At 45.9% G+C, this 20,882-nt stretch overlaps 2 protein-coding genes across 3 annotated transcripts; one reads left to right on the top strand and one right to left on the bottom strand.

The window, feature by feature from the left end:
- The first annotated feature begins 592 nt into the window (after positions 1-592).
- TCTN1 (tectonic family member 1) lies at positions 593-14,752 on the top strand. Its single transcript, XM_066979322.1, has 15 exons — positions 593-797; positions 2,097-2,217; positions 4,064-4,194; positions 4,798-4,964; positions 5,368-5,455; positions 6,277-6,386; positions 9,041-9,061; positions 9,531-9,656; positions 10,514-10,639; positions 11,019-11,103; positions 11,405-11,543; positions 11,812-11,968; positions 12,678-12,803; positions 13,141-13,285; positions 13,912-14,752. The coding sequence occupies exons 1-14, from the start codon at positions 632-634 to the stop codon at positions 13,282-13,284; spliced, it is 1,707 nt and encodes a 568-aa protein (XP_066835423.1). The 5' UTR covers positions 593-631; the 3' UTR covers position 13,285; positions 13,912-14,752.
- On the bottom strand, positions 14,663-20,253 carry HVCN1 (hydrogen voltage gated channel 1). Of its 2 annotated transcripts, none has more exons than XM_013173266.3 (6): positions 20,096-20,253; positions 17,812-18,044; positions 17,392-17,496; positions 17,005-17,236; positions 15,346-15,458; positions 14,663-15,012 (listed from the first exon to the last, which is right to left on the bottom strand). In XM_013173266.3, exons 2-6 carry the CDS (start codon positions 18,007-18,009, stop codon positions 14,947-14,949), a joined length of 714 nt encoding a protein of 237 aa, XP_013028720.3. In that variant the 5' UTR covers positions 18,010-18,044; positions 20,096-20,253; the 3' UTR covers positions 14,663-14,946. The 2 variants fall into 2 exon arrangements, with proteins under 2 accessions (XP_013028720.3, XP_013028719.3); XM_013173265.3 differs by lacking the exon at positions 20,096-20,253 and adding an exon at positions 19,756-19,995.
- Positions 20,254-20,882: the final 629 nt, after the last annotated feature.

Raw genomic sequence — 20,882 nt, 5'->3', positions numbered from 1 at the left:
ACAGTTTTGATCAGACAATGTGGAAAACACACTTCAGAAAGTTTTAAAAAGTCCTCTCAGTTGGAAGCTAAGCCTGGATGTTAACATCTGTAAGGTAACTGTAAGGAACTTGGGTCATTTAATCACTCTGATTCAGCCTGTCCTACTGTCAAATCATTACAAAAACGCCTGCGTATATTACAAGCTTACTAACAAGATTAATTAATGAATGTGCACATTGAGCATTAAGAATTGAGAGGACCCATGGCATTTTCAAAAATAAATACTTCAGAAGTTAAAGGAAACCAGATTATTAGAAAGAAAGTTGCAAAACTATACTAACCACGGGCCTTTATAGTTCACAAGGAGCCATTCCCTACTTTTGTTTTTCGCATACAGCCTTCCAGTGGCATTTCTGCACAAACTACGTACATAGCTTATATTTAGTTCATTTACTTTACACCACTGCCCTCGGCTTGGTTCTGGCGGGCTCCCCTCAGGGCCTGACCCCGCCGCCGCCCGCCATGGCGCCCCCTCCCGCCCTGCCCCGGGGCTGCCGGGGCGCTGGCTCCGCCATGCCGCGCCGCTCCCATGATGCCCCGCGCTCCCTAGCAACCGCGCCGTTGCTAGGGGCGGCCTAGCGGCGGCCGCCATGATGGCGGCGCTGAGGCCCGCGGCCTTTCTCCTCCTCCTCCTCTTCCTCTTCTTCCTCCTCCTGCCTCCGCCGCTCCGGGCAGCGGAGCCCAGCCCCGAGCCCCCGGAGATCCGCGCTGCCGCCGGAGAGCGGCTCCGCAGCAGGCCGGCCCCGATCACGGACGGTGGGTGCGCGGCGGGGCGGGGGCCGCTCAGCACCGGCCGCCCAGGCCTGGGCCTGAGGGAAGCCCCGCTCGCGGCCTGGGCCCTTGGCTCCCCTCCGGCCCCCACTGCAGCCTCACGGGGCTGGGAGAAGCCTGCGCGGTGCCTGCCCGGCAGCTTCCCCCCCCCCCCCCCACGTTCTCTCAGCATCCCTGTCAGCAGGGCCCCGTTCCAGCCGTGCCTCAGAACCCCCTCAGGGAGGCAGAATCACCAACCCCCTGCACAGTTTTCGGGCGCTGGGCACGCTCATCGTGGCACACACAGTCCTACGAGCTGGCACTGAGGGCTCAGTGGGCTCGCCTGCCAGCCCAGCACCTTGCTTGGAGCCCCCAGGGCAGAGCCTAACCTCGCAGAGGAGCCCCAAGCTCACCCTGTGCTTGGAGAGCTCCGCGCACACACCAAGCTGGGTGCACCAAGCAGTTTGCACTAAGACTCCAAATTCAGCCCTGGCTGCATGGATATATGGCGCTGTGACAATATAAATCACATTTTTTTGTAATTGTGCCATCGGAAAGTGTTGCCCACTGTTTTCTGATTGGCAGGCGTACTTTTATTTAACTTTATTTCCCGGTGGTGTTGTCATCAGCTCAGTTTCCCTAGATTACTTGCCAAATTGAACACGTTGTCCCAGTGCGTGCCTCCTTAGGGAAAAGGGACTTAAATCCCTGATCTCAGAGATACAGCCTCACAATCTAATCCATGTTTAAACTTCTCTTGTTTACAAGGTGATACAAAGATTCCAGTGCTAAACTCATCTGACAGAACAGTCAGAACCTGAGAGGTTCCAGGAACTGCCTGGATACTGTTCAGATGGTCAGAGAGCATCCAGGAAGCTGTAGAGAAATGGGCAACAGTCAAGCTGAAATAGAAGCTGTAATTATGAAAATGAGCGTTCTTTTAAAGTCGTGTCTGTGGAGTGCTGGTCTTAGTTTTCTACATTCTCTGCTATTCTTACGTCTAGATTTATTACAGAACAGCAAGTCTCAAAAACGTTCAGTAAAAGTAAAGTACAAATAAAAGTTCAGAGCATCAGATTTTGGTGTGCTCTTTTTTATTTTTTATTTTTATTTTATTTTGCTCCTAATAGATTTGCTAAGTGGCAGAAAAGGATTTTTAAAAATGACTTAACCAAATCAGATGAAGTTGGATGTAGACTTTTGAGCGTTTTCCCAAATAAAGCAAGATGACAAGCGGAAGTGTTAGGGAACGTGCTGTGGTGTGCAAAGTTCCAGACCTATTTCTAATTTAAGTCTTTTCCCCAGTTGCCAAGCTGTGCACTTGTGATCTGTTGGTGGCACAGTGTGATGTAAATTGCTGTTGTGACCCTGACTGCAGCGCAGCAGATTTCAGTCTCTTTACTACGTGTTCAGTTCCTATCGTCACGTAAGTGAATAAGCAGCTATCTGAAATCCAAAATCCTGTTTTATTTGCTGCATGTGTTTGTGCAGGCTCTGTCTTCTCCTCTCATACATTCCCAGCCCCTCTACGCCCCGCTATCCTAACCCCTACCTACCCTTCACCAGTCCCTGCAGCTCTAAGCCCCTAAACTTTTGGTTCCCAGCCAGGTAGAGCAGCAAATTGGCTTCCCAGCCCAGTTTCTCATTCCCTTTTTTCTAAATTCACGCTTCTTGCTTTTTTCTTGCGCTGTCCTATTGTGTGTGTGGGGGTGCTTAGCTGTTAAAGCCTTCTGTTAGGGAAAGAATGATGTATCATCAGCCTTTTGTCGATAGAATGCGGTGTCTGGAAGTTAGGAAAGCTGCTGCCGTGCGACCATCTGGCCACCTCCGTACGCCGCCAGCAGCTTCTCAGTAACCTCTTTCGTAAAGGTTTACAATATCAATGAGAAACATGATCAATTCAGGGCTTAATGAAGTAGTGTGAGCATTGCTCCGGTCCTGGTTTTACGGGTCGATGTCCCAGCCTGCTGCCTCACTGCTGATCTTTAAAACCAGTAAAACGTAGGTAACATTATATCAACAAAGCAATGCTGATGGTGCTTTCCTTGCTGTTTCCAGTTTATTTGAAAACACCTTAGCCCATCCCCATCTTCTCAAAAAGGAACGAAGAAAGCTCACTTTAAAATCTTAACGCGAAATCTCTTGGCGACTTCTCAGAACAATAAGTGCAGCTCTTCAGCCCACCTTCAGCATAAATTATGCCGATCTGAATGCTGGGGTTTATTCTCGGTGCTTTGAAATTTGAATTAGCAGTCATCGCAGACTGCCATTTCTTATTGTTCTCGCACACAATGACTACTTCTACCCCTTTATAGACATTTATATATATCAGAAAGGTCTAATCAACGCCTCCCTGAATGACAGTTTAATTGTCTTAGGTGACTGTTCTGTCTTTGTCAGCTAGAAAGGCATAAAATGAAGTTGTGGTTTTCCCCAAAAATTCTTTTCTGTAAAATGTTCATTTTGCATGAAAATTCCCAGTGACTGCAAGTATTGTGATCTCCGTATTTACATCTAGATTTATTTGTGTAATTGTGGTAGTCACCGAAAGGATTTTGGCCGATCACCAGTCAGAGGTTATCTGGTACGTGAAACGCTGAGGAAAACGGGCGTTTGTTGTAGGGTGTGATTCTGCTAACCAGCGCCTCGTAGAAAAATTTAACTCTGTGCTTAAGAGGTCATTTCTAGAAGTCATTTCTCAGTGTCTGCCCTTAACTGCTCTGACTCTGCCTAAGTACCCGTTTCCCATGAAATGCTGTGTTTTTTTAACATGTAGCACACACTGGTACGCTTCAGGGCAGGAACTGGCACATTCATTGCACAGCCTGTTGCAGTTCTGGGATGTTGGTGAGCCCACTGCACATCCACAAGTACTTCTCCTGGGCTGCACTGGTTCCTTCACCTTCCTGGTTCTCACACACGCATGTCAAGTGGGACCTCACCCCAAAGGTGCACATTATTCCAATAGTCATTAGACTAATATTATTGCTATCAGGCTATTCTCTTCCCTCAGTATGTCTCTTACCTTAGTTCTTGTTGCTGCTCAGTTTCCTCTGCTAGATAAAACATGTTGGAGAATTCTTTATTATTTAATAATTACTAACCACCCCGTATAAAATAATATAAGCCTCCTAAGGAGACACAGTTGCTATAAAAATGGTGTTAAAAAAAATAATGCTTTTTTGATGCTTCCTCAGTACACAAAGATAACTCAAAAATACGGTCAATACCAACTCCAAACGTATCATGGCTTTTTTTATTGCTGTTTGCAGAGGTGATAGCCGCCTTTGTAGTCAGAAAGCTGCCGTGTATTCACTTGATGTTAAAGCAAATCCACCGGAAAGGGTATTTCAATTAATTGACCACGTCAATCCCAGTGTTTTCTGCATTCATGCTACAAACTGTAAGTAGTGTTGTTGCCAATGTTAAGCATTAAGCATTTATTTCTATAAGCTCTTTAGGTACCTGAAATAGACTAAAATTAGAAGTAACTAAACCTGTCAGAAAATTGATTATTCTCTGTGCTTGCAGTCTTTCTGTTGTAGTACTTTTATTTGTGAAACTGTCTCATACTCTAATTCTGTGTGTTTTCTGTTGGAAGTTTTCTGCCTCTAACGAGGCTTAGTTAAGTTTTTTCGTCTAGTTTTTTCTTTTCTTTTGGCAATTCAGAGGTTGAGAAGTGACATTTTCCTTAAAAAATAAAATTAAAAAATTACTGTTCTGTTTTGCTGAGGAATTTACTAACCCCAGTAAATCCCTGTTAAAAACTGTGATTTTGAAAGAAAGAAAGGACTTATTCTTTCCTTAAGTTTAAGTTTGTGCTGTCATGGATCAGGATGAAGCGGTGAGTTAAGACACCTCCTAGCTTTTCTCTTAAAGAAAAGCTGCGTTGTTACTTTCTTCTGTCACTGGATTTGTACCAACTCCTGAGGGAAAAATTGTTACTAAATACTGTTCTGTATCTTTTACCCTAAAAGTCGTCTCAATCTTTAACGTGTTTTGGCAGATAAACAAGCACTGTACTTTCCTTCCCCTGAAATGCCTACTCCTGAAAATTTTGACGAACTGTTTAAAAAGTTTGGAAGTGCTGCTTTCAGTGCTGAACCTGAGAGCTGGACTCTGGACTCAGATGCTCCAAATCCTTCTGATGCAAATGAAACTTACAGATATGAGGTACGTAACTATCTGGTTCAATTAGTATTAAATTGCTTCATAAAAGACCAAGCGAGCATTGTTTGCATTTGCTTGTAAAAAATTGCTGTTCTTCTGAAAAAGAAAACCTGTATTTTGGTCTTTAAATACAGAAATGTAAAAATAAATGTAGCATTTTGTGTTGGCTTACTTCACAAGTGAGCTAGATTTTTAAGATCTGTGAAAAATAAATAGCTGCTTTGCTATTGTAAACAGAAAGCTGTTGGTGGCTTAAGAATTGACGCACAAAGTGTTACACGATGTTGACAGATGCAGTGAAAATAAGGACTTCTGTTATACGGATTTGTTGTTCATCCAAATGCTCTGAAACCTTCAAAGAACCGAAATACATCTATCTGCTTGAACATGTCATTTTATTTGGCAGTACGGTGTTCCTATACAGACAGTGGATGGATTCCTGAGGCTGCCTAGTCCTGTTGTCTCCTCCTGGTGCTCTGATGCGAACCCTGCAGGTTGGAAAATGCATTTGAATTCCAGTTTGTTTGCTCTAGAATATTCTATCCTGACTTGAGCGCAATCAGTCAGTGAACAGTCACACACACACCAGCATAAGTCAGGTAAAGATTTGTGAATTCATGTATTTCAAATAGCTGCTGTGTCTATGGATGGTTTCTTAGACACAGATTGGAAGTTGTGTTGCATCTAAATTAAACATTCACAGTTAGATAAGTAAATCCCTGGTTGTTACGCCTTGCTAATGGGCTGTTTATCCAACAATAAAACATCCAATTTGGCTTAATTGATTTAACAAAATAGTACAAGGGTGACACCGTGAGGGTATTGCACCAAGCATGACCTAACTGGACAACCTTTGTAAGATATCCCTTTGGTAAAATGGTGTTCCTTTCACAGCCTGAATGCAACTCAAGTCAGACTTAAACTCTACATTTTCCTTGAGAAATCTATGGAGGAAAAAAATAAAGACAAAAAGAAAAGACTGCATTTTCCAAGTCCCACTGTTATTATTAAATGTAGTATAATAGTGATAACGAGCGTAGGAAAACTGAAGTCTTGTGAAAGAAAAGATCTTAAAATCTCAGAAATGACATCATAAATCCTGCAGCTATTATTAAGCTTTTAAGAAGTAATAGTTTGTCTCAGTATTTCAGGAGAACCTGAATGTCATTCTTTATAGCTCCCGTGGAACCTTATCTGCAACAGAAATTACATTTACCCTCACTGTTGCATTCATGTGATGTTCTCATATCGCTTTTTGTGCTTTCCATAATTACTCTTTAATTCCCTTCAGCAATATTTTGTGACTCTTTTCCAGGGTTTTTAGTAAGCCAGGCTACAAAATGCGTTAGATCAGTAAGCGTGGGAAAATGCAGCAACATTCAAGTGGTCAGTATGCTGTTCTATATCAACTCCAGCATTTTAGCAGTAAGTATTTTTTGAAACAATCACACAGCTGACTGTCGATATTACATAGCATTTTGCATCTCCAGAATTACGTAATTTCTATTTCCTAAAAGATAAGTGTGTTTCATCTGGATGTTTAAATTGGGTATTACAAAAAAAATCTTCCTATGCAACAAACTTTTATAGAGAAAAACTTTAGAAAAGTTTGTTTTTTTTTTTTTTTTTTTTTTTTTCAAGCTGAGGTAACAGAAACATTTGCTCTTCTTTGCTTAGCCAACAAAAATAATGGTCTCGAAGATCCAAGCTTGTGTCACTGAGCTAACACTTAGTGCAATGGCAGCAGTTTTATGCATTTGTGCATGTTTAAGTTTTTCTAAGGAGCCTATAAGAAGGGTTTGTAATTCTAGCAAGTCTGGGTTTTAAACCTTTGTACTTAAAGAACCTGTGAGGCTGAATCTTCTGCAGATACAGCTTTCTTACACACCTCAACTTTTAATAGTGGCATTAATACAGAGGTATCACACATATGTGGTAGGTCTTCCTGTCTCAAGGACTGTCACCTTATATCCCTCTGAGAGCAGATTTGTTCTTATCCAACCTACTACCAAATCCAGTCTCTAGCTATTTTTCAAAGCTAAGCTTACTTTTTCATTCTTTTTTGAACTGATGGACAATATCTTACTTATACATAAGTCTCCTATGCAGATGTTGAGGAAGACAAAAAAAAACACACAAAAAAACAACAAACGTGCATGCAAAATTGAAATTGAGCTATATAATACCTTAACCTGATAGCTCCTTCCAGAAGCTGAAGGTCATGAAGAAACACCATACTCTCTGCCATTAAAATGTGTTTTTTTTTTTTAATTTATGTAATTATTTAAATTCATTTAATTAGTACCCTATATAAGCTTTCAGTCTCCTTTCAGTCTCTTCACTCAACACTGATAGCGGGTTCCCAAGCTATCAATAGTAAGGTGAAGCCCGCTAAGTAGTTCACACTCTCACAGGTGGGATCATTCTCCTGATGTTTGAGGACATGATTGAAATCAGCAAAGGGTTGCTCACAAATGTTAGCTTTTGATCATTCTACTGTGGAAGAGGTGGATAAAACTCTGCTTCAGAAGGGTGTTCAACGTTTCCACGTGCACCCAACATTAGAGTTTTTGGTGGTTGCAGAGCCAGAAAAGAAAAAACATCCATCAGGATAAGCTCCAGGCAGTTGAATGTTTTAAATTAAAAGATTAATTCCCCTTCCTGACTAGAACAGTACATGACGTGTTACCCACATGCTGATTGCCAATTACTGTCCCAGCTTAATATAGTGCAGATTTATGTCTGAAATACATTGGACGTTGAAGGAGGAAGTGCAAGAACTGGAGAAGGTCAAAGAGACACTAAAGCTTGTCTGTAGGCATCTCCCCTTCTGAAAAGGAGCTGAAGATGTCAATAGAAAAGTGATTTTTCTTTGGGGACAGGATGGTCACAGGGCAGAGCAGGGAGCCTTTCCAGTGCCAGCAGGTGGAGCTGCTGGCAAAAGAAATGGCAAACTATTTCAAGCCAGGGAGGCTCGCTGGTGTGAGCCTCTGGTGAGAGGACTCATACAGGTGTTCCTGTCAGAAAAAAAAAACAATTATGAGCCCATGCTCACTGCCAGGCCAACTTGAGTGATATGAAGGTCTCAGTAATTGTTGCAGTTCATCCCTGTTCTCTTCCCTGGCGTGTCCAACAGACCCAAGAAGCATTTCAGGTGGTTGGAGATGTCTAGCAAAATGCTCATAACCTTGTGATGCTTCGTGCTGTGGATAGCATGGTCAAAGTGCAATTTTTGGTCTCTTCCCAAGCATGGAAATCAAGCGCTCACTGGGAAGCCACAAAGTAAAACCTTTAACAAAATGGTGCTCTCTGTGAGTAGTTTGTAACCCTGATTGATGACCTGGGTCTGACGTTTCTGCCTTTCCATGAAAATTTGGTGGAAATTTTCCAACAGGGCAACTGCGCATAACCACACACTATAGAACGACACAGGAATACTTGCTTCTCATTTCTCTCCTTAGAGACCATGAAATTATGGACTCGTTACCATCAGAATGAGACAACAAAAGCTCTTCATTTCTTTGGGTATGAACAGCCTGGCAGACTTTCTAAATTGGCAGTCTATGAATAGTTACAAGTGTTTTTGCACAGATCTGTAATAGGAACAGCGTTCTCTGAGGTCCTCAATAGGCCAAACAAAATGATACACAGCAGCAGTCATGCCAAACTGAGATGCTTTTCTCCTTCCTGCTGCAAGCAAACTTTTCAAGTGTTTCTTAGTTCTGAGTTGCCGAGTGTCAAAGGGAACTACTAGATTTGTCTAGTACTTACTGAATGCCCTGCATATTTGTTGGGAGTGTTATCAAAGCTGGGCCTGGTGCAAAACTGATGGTAGTCACTATGAAATTTTCCCGTTACTGTCAGGGGAAGAAGAAGTTTGGACTGTTAAGATTTTTGCCTGTTAGCCCCAAATAGCTGTTATTTTCACACAGTCTGAATGCTGTAGTGTATATCCAGTGACTTGCACTGTGAAAAACTCATTGTAATGATAAACAGGCAAAGCAATTAAGCCTTAACTGCTACTTGCAATAGTTCATACCTTTGCTGTTGTTTGAAATTGTTCTTTTATTGTCCTCTAGGTGCCCAAATCAAGTCAGATGGTAAGTATCTTTCTAACTTAGTTGGAACAGCTGGGGGTAAAATTCTTGTTCTATTATAGTCAGTGGGAGTTTTTCACTGACTTCATCAGAACAGTGACTTTAGCCTTAATCTTTACATCAAAAAATAAAGCAAAAATCCCCTATAAAGACCTTAGGGCACAATTGCTGCATTTTTGAATCAGTAATGATACTGAGCAACTCCAAGATAATATGCTACCAGCAAGATAATATGCTGTCTGCAGACACTTAAGCCTGACGCATTGCCCCCATATACAACTCTATTAGCTAATTTTAGTTGCTTAAAAATAGAATCTTTTGTTGTAGAAACTTCAGCGATACATGTAACATAGCAATTGCTCAAAGGATTTTTGACTGCTGTCCCTGCAGAACAGTCACAAATAAAATGATACAGAAAAGGCCAAAAATAATTATACATAATATTCAGAAATTACATGAATTTGTTTTTCAGGTTAATATTACTGTCCAGTCCGTAGTCATCCAGTCTCTGAATGGAATGCGGACTTTACTTACCAGTAAGGATGTCCTCAGGCACCCCATGATTTTGGATGAACTGTGCATGAATGTAGTTCTTGGGGTGGGTACGACATTTCTTTTTCTCCCTTTTGTTTAATGGAAAGCACGTGTGCATCAAATCACTTCTGATTCACAAATTTCAAGGACATGAGAGAGGCCTTGCAGTTTCCATATATTGTGACATCTCCAAAGCAAATATTCACAGGGGAAACGCTGACTTTGGGATAAAAGAATGTGTTTTGCAACAAAATAATAACTATATGCAACATAATGTGCAGACGATGAAATCCTTTTCTATTACTGCTCTCTGTATATGACATAACAGCCAATGAGTTTAGAATCCACGTTATGCTTGGGAGAAGATGACGAGGCACAGTGGTGGCAGAGACAGAGGAGTACACAGTGCAAATTGTCTCATCTTTCATCTTAAGTAGATGAACATTAGGATTCCACCTGGAAGAAGTCAGTTTTGAAGAGGCTCCAACCTTAGATCTGCTTTTGACCATTGCTAATCAGTGGCTTGATTTGGTAACAGTCACGTCCTCTACACTTAAATGTGCCAACACAGCTACTAACTTCTGTGCAAGTGTTGTCATGATCGGACCACAGCTTTTTTCATGGTCTTGAAAATGCCTCCCTTTGCAGGCAGGCAATGACTTGCAAAATAGAATAAATAAGCAGTATTTCCAACCCATGCTTCTTAATTTTTAGGGGAAAGCTCCTCCTGTTCAGGTCCTCTGGTTTTCTGGGCCCATCCTTATTGCAACTGAGGATATGGTACATCTCTACAATGCGTTTGAGTGTCTCTTAAGCAAGGGAGAAAGAAAACAATACTCAACGTAGTTTTAAATTCCTTTATTCTAGTTTCACACTCTTATCTACTTGTTCTAATTAATATCTAAAATGTTTAATTTTCAGGTGAGTTATCATATTACATACACAGATGCAGGAGAAATAATAGAAGCAGCTGCTTCTTTTGTCTTGGGGGCAATTAACAAAGAAGCACTTTCAGTACAACAGAGCTTTGAAATCAGCTTTACTCAGGTAACTGCTAGAGATGTTATGGATGACTTGTTGAAAGACATTTAATTACAAACTTATTAAACTTCAGTCAGAACAATTGTTAGCAGCAGGGTAAAATGTAACTTGCCTTGGCTACACTGATGAGGCAGCGTTTCAGAACTGGGCATTAAAGGCCTCCAAAGTTATTTTTACACTTTTAGAAGAGTCATCTTGTGATTCTGCACAAGTGTATCCAGTGAAAGCAAAGCCTGCCCCAGTATTAGAGAACTGCTGCAATCTTAAAGAGAAGCTACTGTCATTGTTCAAGACAGTTAATAACCCTAAGATAACTGTGATATTTCTGTGTTTTCCAAGCATTCCAGTACAGGATAAGAACTGATACTGTACATCTGTGTTGCAGGTAAATACAAAGCCAGTTCCTCTCAGTGGCAACCCTGGTTATGTTGCTGGACTGCCTGTAAGAGCAGGTTTCAGGCCACAAAGATATCCTTTCCTCATCACAGTTTTGCTTTCATCACTTGTTCTGGTCTGTCTTCACAAAGACTTATTAGCTCAGACATCTAAAAATTTAATCTGTTCTTTACCGAAAGTGAACGTGCGTTTTGGCTGTGAAGTAGATTTTGATCTTCATTATGTACTCCAGTGCTTCTTCACATTGTAAGAGGAGTCTTAAGCTATTACAGCATTTTCAGATATGTTTTCAGATATATTTTAAGGATCTGACTGTGGATTCTTTCTTCACGATACACATCAAGTATTGAATTTCCCTTTAACTGTGTGTTACATCTGGCATCATTCAGAGTACCAACGCATACGGTCAACTCACCATTCTGCAAAGTGCATCCAACCAGGACTGCCTCACAGCACAGGGGGGCAGAACCCCAGTGCTATTTGGTTACAACATGATATCAGGCTGTAAGTTACGGTAAGAGGACTTTTTTTTTTTTTTTTTGATTCAGTGCTTTTAGCCCCATTAGGATCTGCTCAGATCCTGGGACGTTCATACAGCTGTAGGAGTACTTAATTATAAGAAACGTCATTTAATTAATAGTGTTCTTTCTCTCGAAGAGATTGTGTACATTAGCAACTGTAGCCAGAACGCTTGAACAGTGCGTGACAGCAAGGAGGAATTACTACTGTGCCAAACCAATGGATTTTGATTTAACTTTTTTTTTTTTTTTCCCTCCTGGAAGAATTACAGCAGCTGTGAAGTGCCAGCCCTTGACTCAGGCCCTCCTAGATTTACTGAAGGGACAAAGCTTTCCTGAATACGTGGCCTCATTTGGAAATTCCCAAGCCCAGAACGTGCATGACTGGGTGCCAATAATTCACCTCCAAAACTCAGAACAGGTGAAAGTCTCCATCACTCTTACTGTCCTCTCTCCTAGGATCTGTACCTCTGCTGCACAATCAGCTTAGGCTTCTCAGACCTACAGGAAAAAAATGTAGAAACAAACTAGGGGACGGTCCTCCTGCAATAATCAAAAGTGAGGAATTTTACTCTTGCTGTAAAGGGAGAGTTGAAGTGCTGGTTAGAGTAGGCTGAATACCCCCTACATGACAGCTTGTCTAGAGGTTTCCTGCACGTTTTCGCAGCTAAACAGCAAATGATTTCTGTAAACAGAAGCTTGACAGTTCAAAAAGAAGTACCTAAAAATATTTAAGGTTGTAGGCTTCAAAATTGTCTTGGTGGAGTTAAAGGTATTCTCCTGTGCCAACGGCATTACTGAAATGTCATCTCTTTTAGAGAAGCCTTGCTGCTAAAAAGAGCCAGCTCAGCACCGTCACTGAGAGCCAAAGTCCTGCACTGCTGGTGTAGAACAATCCTGCCTAACGTGCAGTTACAGAGTCAGTTGGTCGCCTGTGGTGAAACTTCAGGGACACCCCTGGGCCAAGGCTGTAAACACTTGCGCTGCCTTCACAGGCAGTGGCTTAGGTGCCCTGGTAACCTCCTGGAGTAGGCTCTCTGGGGGCGTTCTGCCAAATTTAATAAGATGAGTAAGTAATGCGGTTACTCCTGTGCAAGTCAGACAATGAGAGAATTTATAACACTTTTCAGAGCTCCTGCCAAATACCAGTATCGCTTGAAATAGAAGTGAAGTGGACTAAATATGGATCCCTAGTCAATCCACAAGCCAGAATAGTAAATGTTACCGCAACAACCACTACCACCACATTGAAGCAGGTATGTAATTAAATTACAAGATTTAAGATAAAAAGAATGGCTTGTTTTGTTTAGCTATCAGCTGTGCAAGTGACCCAGTTAATCTCTTTATCTAAAAGTAGCACTTCATATTAGAATATTTGTACCTAACAGTTTCTGTTGCAACTCAAACACAACTGTGGGCTGTTTGCCAAATTTCTCAATAAAATTTATATATCAGTCGTGAAAAGAAATGTGGAACTATACATGAAAAAAAAATCTTATTACAAATAACAGCAAAAAAATATGACCCAGTTTCAACAAAGCAGTCACACAAAGAGAAGAGTGAAGCTAATGCCCATTTGTGTTTTCATTGCAGCTTCCCTCAGGAAGGGAAAGGACTATTCCTATACTAAGCTCTGTTGTTTTCACGGATATTTCTTCACCTGCAGAGCCAGGCTATAAAGCTTGGCCCACCATTAATGCCAAATTACCTTTTGATTTTTTCTTTCCATTTGTCTAAGGTAAGTATGCATGAAAAAAAAAAAGGCAAAAAAGAAAAAGCTGCATTTCTGCTTTTTCTGATTTTTAATCCATTTCTTAAAGAAGCGAGGTTTATCCAGTCACTGTGTTGGCCCATCAGTTTCTTCCAAATTACAGGCATGCTGGGTCAAAAATGGCCAACAGAGAAAGGGTAAGCACTTGCAAGGGTTCTCAAAAGCTTCTGGGGTTGGGGAGAAAAGGGGAGGAAAAAAACAACAACAAAAAAAGGAATTAGTGCGAAGTTCCCAATTACGCTTCTGCTGAGAGGGAGAAGGTCGCAGAATGAGCTGATGGCGGCTGCAGGCTGGCCAGTCGGTGCACGTAGAGCCACCAGCCTCCCATCGTGCTGGATGCTCTGACCTAGCGCCGGTCCAAGCTACCTGCCTCACAGCACGTGGGCAGAAGGGGGAAGAGCACAGGGACACAGCACAGCTCCGTAGGAAGCTAGGCTTCATTATTCTGCGAACAGCAGAGCTAAATTGTTAATTAAAGTAATCATGTGCTATTAGATAAGGCCTCCGCTTTATCTGTTTCCATAGATGAATAAGCCACATATTTCTAGCTATTTTCCACTAATTAATTGCCTTTCTTTTAAAAATCTGAACAGTTAAGTGATGCTTTCAGAAGAGCTCAGTGACCCTTCCAGCTGGCACTGGCTGGAATCAATTGGAGACGCCTGCTGCAGTCAACACCTTTTGAAATTCCCACTCATTGAATCTCACTCTTCAACTCAAAAATACTCTCACCCCAGGGACTTTCTAGTACCTGAAAAAGTTCACAATGTGTTCAAACATCAGCCTAGTCCTTTAGAATTTGTTTTCTAATTTATTTCTTTTTCTGGAATCTTAACTGTTCCTAGCAGTCTACTTACCTACATCTGTTCTTACTATTCTAATTCTTTTAATGTGTTGATTTATGAGCTGTAGAAGGAGATGACTTTGTAGCTCAGCAGGCTGCAGATGAACACATAAATGGAAGAGGAGATAATACAGTATCAAAATTCAGATCTGCTGTTGAGAATCAGGTATTGTTTGACGTAAGATGGCATGCGCTTGCCTCTATTTTGGTGCTGATTTGACTGTCAGCTAAAGGAGTGGTCTGTTGGTATTTTTGGAAGTGAACGTTTTATAAATAATGAAGTGGCACAAGCATCAACAGAAATGAGGAAACTACCAACAACGTGAAACAAATGGTTGGCAAAGAAGAGACGTAGCGATGACCAGGCAGCTGGTGGAGAAGTGACCTTTTAAGCCCGGATTCATATCACTTGTACTACAAGTTTCTACAAGATGTTACAAACCAAGAACCTTATCACAAAAAAAAAGGAACTACTTGAAATGAGTGGTACTTCCTAGATGTATAGCTTGTAAAGATGTGTCTTTATTAAATTATTTTGCATTTTTTTACTGTACAACTGTACAAAAAAGGTCTTATGAAATCACTGTTTACCGGGAGCGTGTGTTTCATTTTCCACTAAAGCTGTTTTTGCAATCCCAACATCTAATCAAAGTGTAGTCAAATAGGAAACGTTTATAGACAGTGCTATACAAGAAAAAGCAAGCAGATAGGAAAACCTTTCAGGTCAAACTGGTTCGTTTCAACACTGCGCTCGCAGACTTCCCTGCCTTGGAAAACTGGCCTCCTATTTTTGTTCACTGATGAGTCCGTGCTGTTTTAGTATCTTGTTAAGCCTCTCGATTTCTCGCTCCTGTTGGAGACAAAAAGTCATGACAATATAGTTCTGACCTTAAAATAGTTTCCCAAGTTCCCACAGATCTTCACATTGCTGAAGCGTGTTTCACTGCAGCAAAACAGGACAACCTGGCTAAAGTAGGACAGAGGTAGCCGTCATTCCTTTGCAACAGAAGCAGCTCAGGGAAGTGCAGGCAGGACAGGCAAGGCTGCGGTTCCTCGGTCCAGCTTACCCCACAACTTGCTGATGAGGAAACCAAGCTGAGAGCAACAGGCTTGCAAAAGGATCCCAGGCCAACTTGTCCTTAAGAGCAGGTAAATCGCGGTTAAATTAAAAGTGTTTTCTTACCTTCTCTGCACAGCTGTGCTCAAGTTGTTCCACCTTTGTCACAAGTTTCAGGTTTGCTTGCTTTAGCTTGGACACTTGTTGTTCAGAGCGGGTCTTTACGGATAAAATTATACCTGTGAGACAATTCACAGAGGATTCATTTTACAACGTAAAACAGCCACTAGCAGGAGGTTAGCAGTACACAGGGTCCGTGCTCAAGGAGTTAACCTTGTTCCTCTCAAGCTCTCATTCTGTTGTCTTTAAACCACCTTTCCCAAGTGCTTTCCTTAATGAGGAGGTTTTTAAATTAGCCACCCCAGGGATTCCGATACCGATACCCTGCTGGGAAGAGGCAGGCTGGCCTCAGAGCTGAATTAATCACTCAAACTGTCATTCAAACCCTGAATCTGAATTCGCTCCCTTGGCAGAGCCTGGGGAGGGGGGGGATGTAACCGGCGGCTTTGTTACAGCGAGGGGCCGCATTTTGGCAGGTTTCACGTAGTGGGGACCTGCTCCAACAGCAGCGCACGGCTCAGCCCGGGGCTGAGGCTCCGCCACCCGCGGGGGGCACGGGGACATTGCGCCCCCTCCAACCCACTCCTCACCGGGCCCCTACGGCTTTGGCTTCACCTTGTGCCGCTCTGCAGCAAGGGCAATGCAGCTTCACTGCAGTGGAGGTGTCACTTCTCTACCGCCTTACTGTTAGGTTATTACACGTGAACTCAACTCCCACAGTGAAAGCAATTTCTTCCCACCCTTTTCTGAGTGGGGGGGAAATTGCCTGGAAAGAGCATCGAGAACAGCGCGTTCCTCCTACCTGACAGCTCTCCTCTGGCTGTTTACAGAACAACACGCATTAAAGCGGGCACCAGAAAGAAAGACCTGCCTGGGCTTCCAGTGCTACAGGCAGCAGGCCTGCGGTTTGGGGGTTCGTTTCTCCAGAGAAAGGGCTCAGGGCTACACTTGGACTGTGCTTTTATGCAGGAATTAGGGATAATCTCATAGCCATGTTATTTTTTTTGAATCCTCAAATAACCTTTTCATAGAAGGTAAGGTATGGTTCCAGCTACAGTAAATTCAGAAGTGTCTGAATTTACAACTGTCCACAACCATTCACAATTACAACAGCGAAGCCTGATTTGGGGACATTTTGTATTCCTATTGTTATAGAGAGCGCTTTGAATCCAAGCGAGGAAGACCCAGAGTAAGATCAGGACGTTCCCTCCAGCATCCCTGGGGGGGATGACAGCCGCGGCAGAACGTCAGAGCACTCCAACCCACGCTCTGCCGCAGAAGTTCACCTTGCTCCCTGTTAAAACACAGCCAAGAGGATCCTACGATGCAAAGGCACGGCGTGCGTCATCCCCCTTCCGGAGGGCGCGATGCAAGAAGGGCGTCTGGGGCGCTCGTAGGGGAATGCACTGCTGGGTCAGAGCCGGGGCTCTCCGTGAGCCCGTCACCGAGGCATCGCGCCCACGCAAGCAGCAGGTTGCTGCTGCTCCAGAGAAGTCACAGCCCCACTGAGGCCACGCTCCAGCAATGAAATACGCCCAGGGAAAACCGGGAGTTCGCTGGGAGAACAGGGCCCTGCTCTCTCGCTTTGAGAGGGGAACGGAAAGGCGAGCCCGGGTAATTCAGACAAACCCAGCCCACGCGCCACGGCCGCCGCTGCGCGCCTACCGTTGATAATCCTGGCCACGCGCCACAGCCGCAGCAGTATCAGGAGCCCGACAGCTTCAAACTCGTGCTCCCGAAACAGGAGGACGAGGTCGAGGATGAACGACACGATGACGACGACGCCGTCCAGCACTTCGAACTTGTGGTGGAAGAACTCCCGGCCGTAGACAAAGACCTTAAAGCCCACCTCGACCAGGAAGATGGTTAAAATGGAAAGGGAGAGGTAGTGAAAGACCTGGGAAGAGAGAGCACGGGTTTAGGGCTAGGAACCCCTTCCCACCTGCCTGTGAGTGGGGCAGACTGGAAACACCTCTCGAGGCCCCCCAGCAGGCTTTGGACCACCAAAGAGAGGGAAACAGCAGCTCCCATCGCCTCTTCCTTGCGTTTTACCTTCGGGGCTATGTGATGTTTGTCCGGATGGATGATCTTCAAGTCCATAAGCAGTTCCCCGAGGACCAGCAAGGCATCCACGATGACCAAGCAGACAACCAGGATCTGTTGGCGAAGAACTGATATGAACCCGTCCCGGTGCAGCAAATCGGCATGAGGAGCTGCCTTCAGCAAAACGTCCCCCAGAGCCACCCTCGCCCTGCACGTGTCTCCACGGGGGGCCCAGCTGGACCCTGCCCCGTGTCCCTGTGCCACCACGAGGCTCATCGCCGCTCAGGGGACATCTGTGCTCACTCCAGTGCGTGGCACTCATGAGCTCAGCACCATTCCCAGCCCTTGGCCTCGTCCCACATCGGTTCTGCCCTCATGGGCACCTTTGGGCCGAGCCTCACCCTCTTTCCTACGCTTGTTCTGCCTCACCTGAAACCTGTGCGAGCTGAAGAGCTTCTTCATCACATCCTGGAAGGAGACGTGGATCCGGGAGGGCTCCAGTTTGATCTCCGAGTCCGTCTGCTTCCCCCCATGCTCCTCTTCCTCCTCCTCCCATTTCTGATAGTCGTTGCTCCACTGCACGGGGTCGTCCCCCACCACCGTGAAGTGCTTCAGGTACCTGGACATGGCTCCGGCTCAAGCGGGCATCCCCCTGCCGGCACCTGCAGGACGAGAGCAGAGCCTCAGCTCCCCGGGGACAGCGGGGCTGGCCGGGGACGCGAGATGTCCCCTGTGCCACCGCAGCGAGCGTGACAAGAGAGCGTGACACTTGGCTGAGAAGACGGAGCCCGTGGACTGGCCCTGCTGACGGGAAGTTGCTACATGGTGCTGCCGCTCGCTTTGCATCACCTCCCACGGTGCGAGCCTCCGCCACCCTCCCCGGGGTGCTGAGCGCTGCGGAGCTTCCTCAGTGGCTATTTGCAAACATCCCCAAAACATCAATTGCAGGACGAAAACGCCGGCCCTTATCTCGCACCTCGTGATGCAAGAGGAGGCGGCTGTCGATTTTCTGTCGGAAGGAGCCGGCGTGTTTGTGTTAGACGTGGATCGATGGAGGCTGGAGGCAGGTGGTTTCCCGGCCTCCGTTTGCTTCCTCAGCCACCGTGCTGCTGCTCGCGGCAGCTCCACGACCAACAAACCCCAAGCCACCACCCCACGCCAAGAGGCCTCCATTTCCCTTCCTTAACATCGCAGCCCTCTGATTATCTCGGCCTTCGCAGCAGGGTCGTTGGGGCCCCCCTACCAGCCCAGCGGGCGATGCTCCCCACCTCCTGCAGAAAACATCCCCACGCCCGATCTCCTCTTCCCCAGCTCATCCCCACAGGCACCCAGCGAGGGGCAGCTCCCACCCCAAACCCGCAGACGATTCAGCTGCAGCTCTCTGCTGAGAACAGCTGCGGGCGAGGCTCCATTCGCACCCGCGCTCCCTTTCCACAGCCCCACCGGCTTCCCCCTTCCTCTTCTGGGCAACCCGGCCACAAACCCTGCCCCAAAACCGCTCCCGACGCCAGCAGAGAACCACGGCCCCGTCCCGGCTCCCCCAGCACCGCTGAGCCGAGGCTGCCCAGGGGGCCCAGCTCCAGCCGCCCCACTCCTCGCTGCTCCTTCCCTGGCCACCGCCGCCCCCTGCCCGGGCCCCGCTCCCCCCGTGCCGACATTTTGCTGCTTGCGCAGCTTTTTCCCCAGCTCAGCTCCGACGTGTCCGTTAGTGGGAGCTGCCGGAACAGGAGACGCCGGCTGGATGTTAGCTTTGTTATTTTTTTTTTTTATAGGCAAAAATCTGGGTTTGGTCAGTCCCGCACTGGCTTTGCGAGAAGCCGCTGTTCAGGGTGGGCGTGGAAGGGAAGCCTGAGATCAGAGCTCGGCCGCGGAGCGGGGCACGGATCAGACCCTGCGAGCAGTGAAGGTCCCGGCTTCAGGATTACAGAGGTGGAAGCCTGAGAAATCAGGCCGCGATTAACCCGTCTCCGTCTATAGGCTCGTGTTCCAGCACAAGGCTTCCTATTCAGGGATCCCCTCCTTCCTTCAGACACGAGCTGTTTTGGGAAGTGCACTGAGCAAACTCCGCTGAAAAAAGGATCGGGGAGCTCTGCGCTGCGAGAAGCCTGAAATGTTTCCTGAAACCTTTCCAGCCCTTCCCTCCCGAAGGGCCGGCTCTTCGTTTTTACGCTTTTAAAGCCTAAAGATACCTGCTTCTTGAAAGGGATTTCCGATTTCCTCCTGGAAACTGCCTAAAACTTTTCCCGGAACAGGAAAGTTTTCTCGCCCCCAGCACCGAGGCCCACCCGCGCGCTCCTCTCGGGGGATGCATGTGGGCAATGCCCACGCAGAGCCCCAGAGCCCCAACCCCAAAACCTTTCCCCAAGCACCTACTTGCAGAGCTCAGCCAGGCGCGGGCAGCGCGGGACAGCGGAGGAGCAAGGCTGCAGCAGGGCAGGGAGGAGGAGCTTTACGCTGGGAGTTTCCAGCTCATTTGGGCGTTTTGGCCTCAGCTGACTCCCGAAAACACCACCACCACCACCAGCTAGTGGAAGAAGGCACCAGCTCCGGCCTGGAATTGCGAACTGCAGAGCTCCCTGCTGAGAGCTCGGCAGCTTTTAAGCGAGCACGCAGCCAGCTGCTGCTCCCCGTGAGCTGGGTCAACTACGGGGGTGATCACAGATATGAAACCAGAACTCTCATAAATAAATAACCCAGAAACCAGTATGCTTACAAAGAGCTCCGGGGGCTGCACTGGAGGCCCGTCGATGCTGGAGGAGATGCTGCTGGCAGAAGCTCAGGCGAGGAGCCGGCTGGTGCCCATGCGCAGTGGCTTTTGTTGAAGGCAGTCACTCGAATAAATCGTGAGATTCTTCACTGTTTCTCACGCCTCCTTTTATAGTAACAGAACGCTTTTCCGTAGGTTAATCGCAGTTATGACCCTCTCAGCGCTGGGAAGCTGGCGTCAGGGCGCTGTGTGCCAGCTACAGAAAGCCCAAGGCCCCTGGCAGAGCCGTGCCCCGAGGCAGGAGGCTGGCATCAGCCCCGGGCAGCGGTGTTCCAGCACCTGCAGGGCCGCTGCGGCTGGGTGTCGGCGCTGGCCACTTGCAAAGGGAACAGGGATAGAAAGTGGCCAGGGGAATGAGGAAGCCGCTGCACTGCATCTTACAAAGAAAAAGCTTTCTTAAACTTTAAAAGTAAGGGGCCTGAAAGCTGCTTAAAAATGTTTTCTGAGGACAAAGTGCAAGTCCCTCTTTTCAATAGAGATGGGAAGTTTTTTTTTTTTTTTTCAACCTGAGCACTTGCAAAGAGCTCAAGCATCACCTTGTGAACAGAACAGCTGCCCCAAGTCCCCAAGGAGAACGTGCTTAGGGTCATACTTTGCAAGCCCCTGCTTTGAATAAGAGCTGCTTTACATGGCGCCTCGTGAGCCAACGGTGCAGCGCACGGGGAGCTCCTGCACCACTTCGGAAAATGAGGAACATCCACCCCACTGTCTAGAACAACAACCACATCAGTAG

This window comes from Anser cygnoides, chromosome 17, assembly GCF_040182565.1.
Source record: "Anser cygnoides isolate HZ-2024a breed goose chromosome 17, Taihu_goose_T2T_genome, whole genome shotgun sequence".
In the NCBI taxonomy this organism is placed as follows: Eukaryota; Metazoa; Chordata; class Aves; order Anseriformes; family Anatidae; genus Anser; species Anser cygnoides.
The sequence above is the reverse complement of the archived record's forward strand: the minus strand, read 5'-3'. Positions and strand labels throughout refer to the sequence as shown.

Excerpts from the sequence above, each read along its gene's own strand:
- TCTN1 (XM_066979322.1), top strand. The coding sequence starts at position 632 with ATGATGGCGGCGCTGAGGCCCGCGGCCTTTCTCCTCCTCCTCCTCTTC. Across the intron at positions 9,657-10,513 it reads GCATGAATGTAGTTCTTGGG|GTGAGTTATCATATTACATA; the intron begins GTGGGTACGACA and ends TTTAATTTTCAG. Across the intron at positions 11,969-12,677 it reads ACCTCCAAAACTCAGAACAG|AGCTCCTGCCAAATACCAGT; the intron begins GTGAAAGTCTCC and ends AACACTTTTCAG.
- HVCN1 (XM_013173266.3), bottom strand. The coding sequence starts at position 18,009 with ATGTCCAGGTACCTGAAGCACTTCACGGTGGTGGGGGACGACCCCGTG. Across the intron at positions 17,237-17,391 it reads AACATCACATAGCCCCGAAG|GTCTTTCACTACCTCTCCCT; the intron begins GTAAAACGCAAG and ends CTCTCTTCCCAG. Across the intron at positions 15,459-17,004 it reads CGTGGCCAGGATTATCAACG|GTATAATTTTATCCGTAAAG; the intron begins GTAGGCGCGCAG and ends ATTGTCTCACAG.